Raw genomic sequence first — 12,632 nt, 5'->3', positions numbered from 1 at the left:
AGACATCTCTACCATCGTCTATTGATATTTATTTTTTTCTGTTATCCAGTATGTAAGTCTCTTTGCTGCAGTGAAAGCTCTTGTCTGCGTTTGAACAACACTTTTAATATGTGGCTTATCCTTCATTTCCTTTATTGTCTCTATTGAAGCTTAGTTAGAATTCAACAAATATCATCCTAGGCTGACTGTGAACATCTTGTATGTAAGTACTGAATGGAGTCGCCTGTCTCTATTCCATGTGACAGGAGTTTTTCTGCCAAAACTGTGGAAAAACAAAGTATTTGACCAAAATATATTTCATAAATATATTGCCGGTAGTGTGTTGATTTTTGAAGCACCATGACTTGAGAAGAAATGTGCATCTAGGAACTTTTTTTGCAGTTGTTCCGTTCAAATAATAAAAAAACTCCAGGTGTCTTCTTAAAATATGAGTGATATGAGGCAAATGGCTTCTGTAGGCTCAGATTCTCTGTATTACGAATATCGTATAAATTGCATTTTTAGTGCTGAAGTTAAATCCATTCACACATTGTATTTTTTCCCTCAATGTCTTGCTTCTCCATTTTGACATGTTGCATCTCCTGTTGCTCCATTACAGAACATCATATGGTTGCTGAAGATTTGTTCTCTGGTGTCAAATTTGTTGAAGTAGGACAGGAAGTTTGAAAGCTGCTGGAGAATGGACAGAATATGCATAGAGTTCTATGTGGAAAAACTGAAACACAACATCTTAACCTGCTCTTTGTCAAGAGTTTTTCTTTAAATTTAGCTATTACATATCACTGGATAAGAAATTCAATTCAGTGATAAAATGCTTAATTTCCAGAGTTTTTTTGTGATAAGAAACAATTCGAACAGCTAGTTTTTGTGCCTTATCAAACAACATTCAAAACCAAATTGAAGTTAATAACTTCACTCTGAATAAGAAAAAATTGAAGAATTCCCTTATTCACATAAAATGGAATGACTTCACATTCATTTGTAGTCAGTTCTGGATTAGATCAAAATTAACTTAGTGTCATTGCCTGTCTGACCTTGTCATTTGAATTCTCTTGCCTTGGAAGAGAACCAGAATATTTCAAAATATGCAATAGGTGATGCATTTTGCACATCTACAAGTGTTAGATTATGCTTTAAGCTCCTTGAGATAGAACAGCATCATCTGAAAATATTTTGGTTTCTTCAAATAGACTTGAGCACTTAAGCTTTTCATTTTTATAGAGTTCAAACAGTGGATTTCTCTTGATCTTGATTAACTTTTATTTTTTAAACTGGAAAAAATCTGATTGTGTTTTAAAATCAGTTCATTTTAGTTTGCAACTTACAGTTATCATCAAAATTATATTAGTATTTTCCAGACTTAAACATGAATTTGCAATACTAAGATTTATTGAAGATTTATGAAAAAATTACTTTAACCATCTCCAGCATTTCACGTAATTCCAGTTGGTACATGCCTGTATACATGCAAGATTTTAAAGGCTATGGAAGATCATGTGTCCCTCATAGAAGGACAGGCAAAGAGCAGTATCAGTCTTGCATTTTCAAACATTTATCCCAAGTACGCGTCTTGCTGCCTACGCGTTTCTTGTTGTTACTTATTGGTTTATCCGTACCAGCAGAATGTTAACGGGGCGTGCAGACTGCCTTAGATGCTATGAACGAGCCCCGAGCTTTACTGAATTTTCACAGCAGCATGCTCTGCTGCGGGCAGCTGTGGTTAATCAATGTTCCACCGCTCCGTGTGCAGCTGACGGGCACTCTGCGGATCCTGGCGGACTGCGCGCTGGCGCGGCGCCGGCTCAGCGACAGCGGTGCCATCCCCGAGCTCTGCGTGGCGCTGGAGCGGCGCGGCAGCGACCGGGACGTGTGCTTCTGCATCGTCAGGGTCCTCAGGTACGTGTGACCGCGGCTTGAGGAACTCCTGCTTGAGTAACCTCCAAGCGCTAAGATTGGAAAATTTACATTGAATCACTCTTTTTTAAAAAAGCTCTGCGTAGCTTTTAATGATTTGTGTGCCGACTGTGTCTCTGTTAATACTTACAGAAATGTTTAATAGTAGCCATACAGACTTGGATTCATCATCCCCGTGAAAAACATTTTGTTGTATTGCGTCATTCTTTGATCCCATAGATTCTGACTTTTTTTTTTTAAGTACCGTTTCTTATATTTTAAAGCTGCATAAATTATTTGGTATTTATTAATCCTGGTTTAGGCCATGTTGGGAAAAAAAATAATGAGAGAAATTACACAAGGAGCTGTGTATTGTGAAATAAAATACACAAGAGAGAAAATGTGACCAGTGTTCATTGTTTTGAGCTGTTACAGAACGTTTGAGGAGATTAATCCCTGGGATCAGGGCTTGAGTGTGCGGATGGAAGTGCTGAAAGAATCTGAGTTTTATGAGCAGCCAACTGCTGCTTCCCAAGTTGTGCTTTTTAGAGGGAGATCAGTATGAATTAGTCACCAAAAAGATAATTTTGTAGTCTGAATAGTTTCTCAGTCTTCCAGTTACCAAGCATCAGCTTGCAATATTCAGCGCTAAATGGACTTGCAAACAATGTAAGGATTTTGAAGAAGTTGTGAAATTGGCTGTTGGTAATTTCAGGAGTAGTTGGGTTATAAACACAGTTTATATGGATGATGTGCTGGATGAAGTATTTGCCATTGCTGCTTTGTTACTGCACTGAGTTGTGTTGCCTGTGGCTCTGTGTTCAATGAGATTCTGTTATGGACTTCTCCTCCAAATTATCCATCACATTCTCCTTTCTGGATAAGGCTGAGTTGTGCTTTGAGTAGTGCCTACGTAAGGGGCTGGCATTCCTTCCTCCCCACAGCTGAAACCAGGCAAATCTGCTCCTTTGCTGTTTGTGCTACCAGTAAAGCATGTGAATGTCCTCCCCAATTCCATGCTACCTTGTTCACATCTGTCTCTAGTTTTGTTCCTAAAAATGAGCTCTAGCAATGATTAGAGCATTTTGAGCATATTTACTTCTTCTGAGGAGGGAGCATTTCTTTTACTTGGAAAATGCCATGAAAAGTGGGATGATGGGGTTGTAATTAAATGTAATTGATACTTACACTGTAATTCTGATAAGGACATTTACTTGATACAGAATTCAATATGGAGAAAAAATAACTTACCTTACTTAAAGTTTCCTACGCTTCAGGTTTTTTCCTTAAGGTTAGAACTGCATGCTCCAAGAATACAAATTAGCCATAAAATCAATTTAATTAGCTTCCTGGAAATTGCAGTCACAAAAAAATTATACTATGCAGTAAAGAGCTCATATTTGAATTTTGTTTTGTCTTCTAGTAATATAGAATGATTATTCTCTCAATCAACTTTAGGCAGCTTCTTCGTAGAGAATATGTTCAGTCTATTGAGATTATTTATTCAATAAGACTGTAAATCTTCCTGTAATTAGTTGTAATTGAACATCAACAAAGATCTTTTCTGGTTTTGACTACATGAGAAGTAAGGTGTTAGCTTGTTCTGTTATTGCGTGTTTCTCGTGTGACCAAAGCATGTCCAGTTCCCTGCTTTGGCAGTGGTCAAGGTGGGCAGTGCAGGACTGGAGCAGCTGTTAAGAAATGTGCAGAGATAAATCCTGCCTGCAAGGAGGCACATTCTCTGTATTTGCTGGTAAGAGATGTGTTCTCTTAGTGCTGTTGCTGGGCTCTACTAGATGTGCACTAGGGAAGGGACCCCTTATTTCCTCTTGTCTGACTTTGCACATCATCTTGAAATTCCAGTTCTCCCATTTAGCGCTAAGAAGTGCTGGTGTTAGCATACTGTGCCCATATGGGAGGCAGGTTGGGAAGCTCCTTATGTTTGCTTCTTCCTGTAATTCACTGTGGCAAGGATAGCTAAGCTTCTGTTGTGCTCTTATATAACTGCACATGCCTCTGCTAGAAGTCAGAGTATTGGCATTCACTTCATTTGTTGGAAAATACAGCTCTGTCTTTTGACAGAGTCAAAAGTTACTTTCTAGAAAATGTTTTGTGGAAAAAAGTCCTTCTGTTCATTTACTTTTTTTTTTTTTTTTCTTCTTTATAGCAAACTTTCTACCTACAATGACTTCTGTGCAGCTTTAGCAGACTGCTCCAGATGTTACATCTTATTTTTAGCCCTACTAAACAAATACCAGAAGCAGCAGGTCAGTTTTTCATCTCTTGATTTTTATATATTAATCCTCTGATGTGTCTGTGTATTATTGTGTATAAGCTTGTTTTCAGTGACCTACTTTTATGCATTTACCAAATAAATATTTTAAATGGTTGACTGCATTTCTAAGTAGTAAATAGTTGTAATGAAATAATTTAGATTAAAAATTCAAAGCAATACAGAGGACAGTTGATTAACTTGTCTATCCATGTGTAGAAACAGTCCTTTAAGTCCCTATTTTTTCCTAGTTTTGAGAAATATTTTTAAAGCAAAAAGCTATTTGAATATTTAATAGTAGGAAAATGTTGGGCTTTCTCCTCTCCTCCTCACCTGCAAAAGAAGCATGACTTTTCTAGAGCTCAGCAATGTGAAAGGAGAGGAAAATATGTTCCTCACTGTGATGTTAAAGGGGGAGATTTACTCAAACGCTTTGTGTTTGATTAGTCTGTCAGAGCCCCAGGAAAGCCGTGACCCTTGTGCCCAACCGGTCTGACAGTGTCCCATTATGGAACCCTTCCCTAAGCAGTCCCACTGGATGTGTTCCACACACCTGACAGAGAAACCTCCTCTCAGGTCTCCTCCTTTACCCGCTGTGGGCAATGGGCAGTGCCCTTGAAGGACTCGCATTAACAGTTTGCAGAATAATACTATTTATTAATAGAATTGTGAAAGGTTAAGGTTTGAGACTTGCCAGTGATAGTATCAGACTGCAAAAATATATTCAAAGCAATATGCTAATTGAAAGAAATGCACTAATAAGCTTTAATCCCCAATAAAAGCTGGTCTGAGACTATCATTCAGCATGTAGAGATCACATTTCTTACACGGTAGGTGTCCCTATGAGGGAGAAGACAGGTTCAGCTTGTCAGCTGATCCCAGAAGTTGCAATGGAACCTTCACCCATTTCTCCCCATTCTTAAATAATTTTTATACGATTTCTTTATGTTTAGGTGGAACTGGAGTGGCTTTGGTCATACCTCTTAATCAGTGAGGAGTGGTTGTACTAGGGGGTGGATATCTCAGGATGGTACCCGAGATAACCTTGGGACAGGGACATGCGTTAGTCCAAGTAGAATGATTTCATAACAGTTGCTGATTCAAGAGCAGGACATTTTCCTTTATCTCCCTTGGTTTTCAGCTGCTATAGGGCTTATCAACTAGAAAGTACCACTGAGTTCCCTCCTCTGCAAGGGTTTCAACACAGTGCCTGGTCATGGTGTCTCCACTCTGTTCCACCCTCTGTTGGGTCCTCCTTAGATTGCATAGTGTGTAGGAGGTCAGATATGCTGACCATGTTTCACCCAGGGAGTACAACTGTATTTTTCCCTGTAACTTCCATACCATTATCATTTTACCCTCAGTCATCTTTCCATACTCTCTAACTGCGTAAGATATCAAAATGTATCTCTCCTTTACCAGAGAAGACAGCATGCCTGGAATACCGCATTTGGGATGTTCATGTAGAAATAAATGTTTAGATTTTGTCAAAATGCCACATATTATGAAGTAAAATTCTGAGTATAGTTGCTGCCAACTTTATTAGAACTCCAAGGGTGTTGCTCTATTGTCCTGCAGTACCACAGTGGTCTTTCTTGCATTTACTGGAGCACCGGGTCCTTAGAGTCTGGTGCAGGATCCAAGCCTTACAGATTGATGCAATGGTAAGAGTGGAGTGCCCTATGTAGGGCAAATTACTCAGCTTTATGGCCAGGTAAGTTTTAAGAAAAAAATAATTTTTACCTAAAGCATAGGTGTATAAGGGTGGAACAAGGTTCCAAAACATAGGATATTAAATTACATTAAGATCAGTCTTAAAAATAAGGAACTTTCTTGGCTGGATCCACATCTAAACTTGTTTGGGATAATTTAGTTATCCTATACAATTTATCCCAGGGTTAGTAATTCTTGGAGATTTGTTGGAAGGAGGTCTTTTGTGCTGCTATTGTTGAAAGGAGTTAATGAAGGTAACTAGATTGGCTATGCTGAACAATATTCTTTCTCCTGCCAAATACAAAAATAATTAGATCCTTTCCTGTTTACCAGCATCCCTGTTTTCTGTGATAATGCACATGGAAGAGGAACAAAGATTAAGTTGTTTCTCTTCTTCTAAATATCTGCTGATTAACACTTCTGTAGCATGTCTGAGTATTTCTAGGTTCAGGCTGCTCTTGCATAAGACAGTTTAGTAAAATGCTATGTAAATACTATGTAAATAACATGAAAAATGACAAAGGCATTATATTTTCCTAGATTTATAGTCGTTCTTCCTTGTGACCATTGTACTAAAAACTCAACAAATTATGAAACCGAGAATAAGGATCTTTAATTAAGTAACACCTTTATCCTAAACTTAATCTGACATTTTAAGGGTAGGTTTTCTAGGTTCCTGAGATAATAGCTTTGTGTCATAATGAATTGTAGGATCAGGTCTACCTCAAATTTTTTGTTAATTTTTAGTATTCAGAATTTAGCTTCTCATTTGTCTATTAAGTGGTCCTAAAATACATCTTCACAAGGTTAGCATTGTGTTTTGTGTTAAATTGTCAGTTGTTTTATCAAAATACAAATGAGTAAAGAAGTAGCTTGTGTATTAAAAAAACTTAGCTATTGCATTGTGTTCATTATATACGCAATATCTTCAGAATAATTATTTCTTACTGCAGTTTTGAAACAAGCATGCAATTGTCAGTTGACAGCTTAGTGAAGCCCTGCAGAAACAAAAAGAAGGACATAGATAATGTAATGCACCACTTTTTCTGTAGTATATAATAAACACTTGAGCTGTGAGGAATGCAAATGCTTTTCCTGATGTGTAGTTGGCAGTGCTAATCTTTTTTTTTCAAAATGCCCACAGCTAGTGAGTTACAGTGTGAGTTGATATGTGTTGAAAAGAAATGAAGTAACACCAGTGTGAGTAAAATTGTCTGCTGTGGGAAGAATCAAAGAGAAGGAAAACTCATCATTATTACAGCATTAAAAATCTTCAGAACTAAAAACTGATATGCGAAGAAAGGAAGTGTGTGTGCGCGCGTGTGTTTTTCTGAGTTTTCAGGTTGCAAATTTTGTGGGATCGGGTTTTTTTACTGGCAGTCATAGCAGCATGCAAGGGGAAAATAGAGGAAAACCAGCATTCAGACTTTCTCAAGGGCTATCGTAACTGTGACTTTAAAGATAAGTACTAAATACTGTGAAAGTAAAAATGGGAGCACTGGAAATAGGGTTAATGACTTGCATCCACATCACACACTGAATTCCACAATTGCAACCCAAATAGTCTCTGTTCTTTGCTCCACACTGCAGTTACAGCTCTTTTCCATTTTTTTTCTCAGCTCATATTCTTTCTTGGGGGGAAGGGTCAGAAGGAATGGAAGAGTAATGATTCAACTCTATGAGACAGACTTTTGGGGAAATTGAATTGGCAAGACTTGATAATAAAAACCATGTGTCATAGTCTTTGGTAAGGAATACAGAAGACTGGAAAAGCTAAATCTTCAGGGTAGGACTAGGGAAGTCAACTGGGCTTTTACACACATCTGAAGTATGTGTTCATAGTTGGCTTTGGACCTTACTTGTGTGGAGCAACAAAAAAATCCTTGGTGGTTGCCACATGCTGTCAAAACTGTCAGGAGTGTTTGAGTAGAGCCTCTGTCTTGCAGGATAAGCTTTGCATGATTCTGTTTCTAGTCAGCATTGTAGACTTTTGCTCATCTCCAGAAATCTTTTAGAAGGGTACTGTTCCACTTTCTCACATCATTGTCATCTCTAAGCTTTCCAGATAAACTGCATGGAGAGTGACTTTCTCAGGCTGTGGTTAATGTCACAAGCAGGCCCTGCTTTTGTAACAGGGACATTGCCTAAATAGGACAGTAGCTTCTGTCAATAAGTCAGGCACTACCTGAGCTTAGGTGGTATTTTGGGGCCCTGTCAGCTTCCGTGTAATGTTTTAGCAGTTAGGAGTCTATTTTCAATCCTAAGAGCACAAAGACAGTGTGTGATACTAAAACTTGTATAGAAGCAATCTTATGCCTGGTGTATAGAAAGGTCCCCTTACACTTTAGTGTAGCCTAATTTTGAAATTGGGAAGCATTTGTTTAACAATCTGACATAATTTGATGCAGTAGTTGCCTATTCAGCAAAATAATAATTAGATTGGATTGCATGAACAGTTCATGCTCTTGATACTTGTCAATGGTGAGATTCAGATGTCTAGAGGACAGTAAAAATGGAGCAGGCATGTATGATACTTCCTGTGTGTACTTTCCAAACCTCCAACTCTTTCCAGTTTGGAAACACCCTCAGCCAGCTGTATACGAAATAAACCTCAGCTGACTTCTTTTCTGTGAATTTCTACAGTCTCTCTTCTACCCCATATAAACTTTCAACGTGTTAAAGATCCATTGACAAGGAGTTGCATAGCAAACAATTCCTTTTGCCTACTTTGAATTTGGCCTTTACTGTCTTTATCTGATGCCTTCTGGTTCTTGTATTGCAAATGTGGTGAAGCCCACTGTTTTGATTCACACCTCCCTTGATTTTTCAGATGCTTATCCTACCCTCTTCAAGTTGCTTCTTTTCCATGCTGAAAAGTCCTTGCTTACTTAGCCCTTTCTGACAGAGAGATTGTTCCATGCCGTGGTGTATCCATGTTGCTTTTCTCATAACATTTTCCAATCCTGTTACCTCTTTTTTTGAGAGGAGGAAACCAGATCACAGCACTTAAGATGTGGCCATATCATAGATTTACATGTCTATGTAAATTTATTTCTCTATAATTCCCAATACTTTATTTGCTTTCTTGATCTGTGATCATTAAACTCTGTCATTAACTCCAAGATTGCTCTTATAGGTGGTTATGGTTGGTTCAAAGGCAGTAAATTTATACATGAAGATATGCTTGCTCTGTTCTTTTCCATGGATCCTTTCATGTTTAAATTCATGCATTTAAATTTCGTCTGCTGTTTTATTACCAACTGACTCAATTCTTTTTCTGCTCTTTAGTCAGCCTTCATCTTGGTACTTTGAATATCTTAGTGAAATCACTACATTCTTCCATATCACTGCTTCTGTCCATTTTCTGTGTTTATGGACAAATTGAATACAACAGATCCCAGCACAAAACCTTGGGAATTCCATTGGTTATATTCCACCATTGCAGAAACTGCTAATTTACTCTGTTTCACATCCTCTAATAGTTTATCTATACCAAGACATTCTCCCTTACAGCATGACCCATAGTTTCACTAGGATTTTGGTGAGTGACTTTGTTAAAAATCTCTTGGAAAGTCACATGGGTGGTATCAGATAGGTCTTTTTTATGCATGTTTGTTAATCCCTTCAAAGAACTCAGTTAATGCATAAGTCAGAAATTAGAAATCTTAAAGCTGATCGTGTTTATCTGGCTGTCCACTCATTTTTTGGATCTTTTTTTGTGGTCTCTACTAATTTATCTGGTTCAGACACCAGATTTGATTCTCACTTGGAATCTTTTCACATTTGTTACAGTTTTAGGAGATTGCATAGTGCTGTTAGTAATTAAGCTATTTAATTGATTAGTTCTTTTAGAACTGTTGGAGAATTATCCACTCCGGGTGATTGATTACTCTTTGTTTTGTCAGTTTGTTCTTAAAAGTTGTTTGTGATCACTTCAGTTTTGGACAGATGGCTCTGATGAGCCTTCCCTGGAGAATGCTGTCGCATTGAGATCACCCAGTTGCTTCCAGAGTAGGCATGAATCAATGCAAAGAACTCATTTAGCTTCTCTGCAATGACATTTTCTTCTCTCAGTGCTCCTGTTTTATCCTGATCATCAATTACAAGTTGATGCAGATGCAAGTTCTGCAGATTCTGGCAGAATTCCCAGTCCTGATACATTTGAAAATATTTGTTATTTTTGCATCTCTTGCATCATCTAGAAGAACTGCACTCATTTTCAATTATAATTTACACACTGCTTTACCTGGTTGATTTAGCAATCAGTTTGTCAGAAACAATTTATTGAATGAAGAGACGTTGCCTTGTCATCCTCTCTAAGGTCACGTCCGCGTTTATCAGGTTCACTGTGCCTGGGTCTGCCCAGCTTCCTTCCCAAATGCATCTGCCAGGTAGTGGCTCCCAAATCAACTTACTGTCTTCTGTGAGCAAGCAGGCTTTTGGTTGTGAGAATTGCTTTTGTCTCCCCCAAAGAGAAGAACCTTGTTTCACGGCTGTTGAACGTCCTTTTTGCTCTTAGGAGTGCTGCTGTGGGGAAGGTTGTCACAGGTGAGGCCTCTAACTGCAGGGAATTTTCCCACTGTGTTTTTGGCTCTGTTGATTAGGCAGAGGCTTATCTGCATGTGGTGACTGGTCTTTCTGGCTGGTGTTTTGGTTGGTTTATGGATAACTCTGTGTTGAGCTCCCAGGAACCCACCATCTGTCTGTTTCAGTCAGTCATAAAACAAGTCATGTAATGCCCAAAAGCAATCACAAACTCTTCCTTATACAGTGTAGTGCTGCACCTGTGTTCAGTTCAGGTACACATTTGCCTTTTAAATACTTGGAGAATGTTATTGGTCTGCCCAGTGCCATCACAGTCTCCTGAGATACCAAAGGAGTTTTTTATTAACATTGTTATTGGGGGCAATGGTATCTTCCTGTGTCTACTGCTTGCCTCTAAATAAATGGTTATCAGGGCTGACCCAAGTGTTCTTTGTGTTTTGGTTACTCACTTTTTCCTCTGTGCCATCATCCCTCCTTTGGGCTGAGGACAGTTGTTTGTGTGACAGCAAATACATCATGTCAGAGAACTGACCCAGCTTCCAATAACCCTAAAACTGAAAAAAAGAACCCCAGTCTTTTCCTGGTTATCATCAGCATTGCTTTCCTCTCTAGTTTGTTGGACAGCCACACAGATAGTTCCTTAATCACAAATACTGAGGCAGCAATGTGGGAGACAACTGACAACTCTGAAGGAATTCCCCTGCTGACAAATGTGAATAACTACAGAAAGTCACTCTTTCCCTGCAGTACAATTTCTGACTGAAAAGTATGCTGAGCTGAAAAGTGGATGTGCATCTTCCTAATGCTTTAGTTGAGTTTTTTTACTTTTTTTCCTTTTTTTTGGCTGAAAGAAAAAGCAAAAATGTTAAGAAAAGTGCAGAATATTTGATCTGTACACTGAGGGTAAAATGATCAGAAATGCAATGGTCAAAGTTTGTAATGAACCATAAACAATAGAATTTCAATAATAAAAATAAGATATTACTGCTTAGTGAGACACACTTGTTAAAATATGTTATTGTCATTTTTGGTTTGATTTCTCTAAACGATGCTGAAATCTTGGAAACACCTCTAAAAAAAGCTACAAGGGTTATAACAGTTAAAATGCCTCAAGGAAATTAATGTATCCATGACAAAGGTCAGACCATTAGCAAGCTGCCTATTAACAGAATCTGCACAAGGAAGATGTTTCTGTTAGTTGACCAATCTTTAGTAGGAAAAAAAAAGAGCTGATAAGAAATAGGGGCTAAAGCTGTTCAGCTTTAAAGTAGTAACAACAATAAAGATTTTAACCAGTGAGATTAGCACTCATTGGAGCAATACCATGGAGGATATAGTTTTCAACTTTTTTTTTTTTTTTGTCAATTAATTTAATTTCTGAAATACTGTTTTTTTAGAGAGCCTACACAGCTTTTCATCAAATATTGTTTTCCGGTGCCAGTGTGCTTGCTGTTCTTCTTTACCTTTCCCAGGTTTCCAGGTGTCCACAAACAAACCTAAGCACAAATTCTTGATTGCTGAAATTTAGTAAGTGCAAATGAACCCTCTTCTGAAAAGTTTAGCTGAACAGATCTGATTTTGGGATGTAGAAATTATTGGGTAGGGTCCAACAGTGTAGATACACAGAAGTATAATTACATTTTACTAATGTTCTCTCCTTCTCCTCCAATGCTTTAATACTTGGAGGGGGAAGGAGGTTCTCTTTACTCACAAGGTACTCCCTGCTGTGGCAAAACTTCTACCCTCTGCTTCTCCTCTCCTTATTTCACATTCCTCAATCAAGAGGTTTGGTTTTGATACTTCCAGGGTATTCTACACCACTGCCCTCTCTGCCTTTTTTTATTCTTTAAATTGAGTTTTTTCATATTGTGACAGCTGTCATTTCTGGGTTTGAACATAAATTTTCCCAGCTAGAATGTCACTTCAAGATGAATCTTTACTGTATTGGGAAGAGATTCGCTCCGGGTTAGTATAACTACAGTAATTTTGCTTACAAGTAGACTATCAGACCCTGCAAAGAAGGCTCCCAAATTTTCTTTCCAAGGTGCATAATGAAGCAGAAATACAAATTTGGAAGTGAAGTGTGAATTAGATTTGAATGAGAAGCAGGCCAGGTGGTAGAATTTTGACCAACTCTACTGAAATTTGTGTAACAGGGAATGCAGATTTCATTTACAGCTGATGATTCAATAGGAACTCAGCCACTGGC

The 12,632-nt window shown here is 38.1% G+C and overlaps 1 protein-coding gene across 5 annotated transcripts in view; it reads left to right on the top strand.

Moving 5' to 3' along the window:
- Positions 1-12,632, top strand: part of ARMC2 (armadillo repeat containing 2) — a 69,761-nt gene that overhangs the window by 34,221 nt on the left and 22,908 nt on the right. For all 5 annotated transcript variants that reach the window (XM_058420059.1, XM_040060303.2, XM_058420061.1 and 2 more), the window contains 2 exons: positions 1,751-1,896; positions 4,061-4,160. In XM_058420059.1, the coding sequence (XP_058276042.1) occupies positions 1,751-1,896; positions 4,061-4,160 (246 nt within the window). The remainder of the gene's footprint in view (positions 1-1,750; positions 1,897-4,060; positions 4,161-12,632) is intronic.

Source organism: Hirundo rustica, chromosome 3 (assembly GCF_015227805.2).
Source record: "Hirundo rustica isolate bHirRus1 chromosome 3, bHirRus1.pri.v3, whole genome shotgun sequence".
NCBI classification, from domain to species: Eukaryota; Metazoa; Chordata; class Aves; order Passeriformes; family Hirundinidae; genus Hirundo; species Hirundo rustica.
This window is presented reverse-complemented; position numbering and strand designations above follow the sequence as displayed.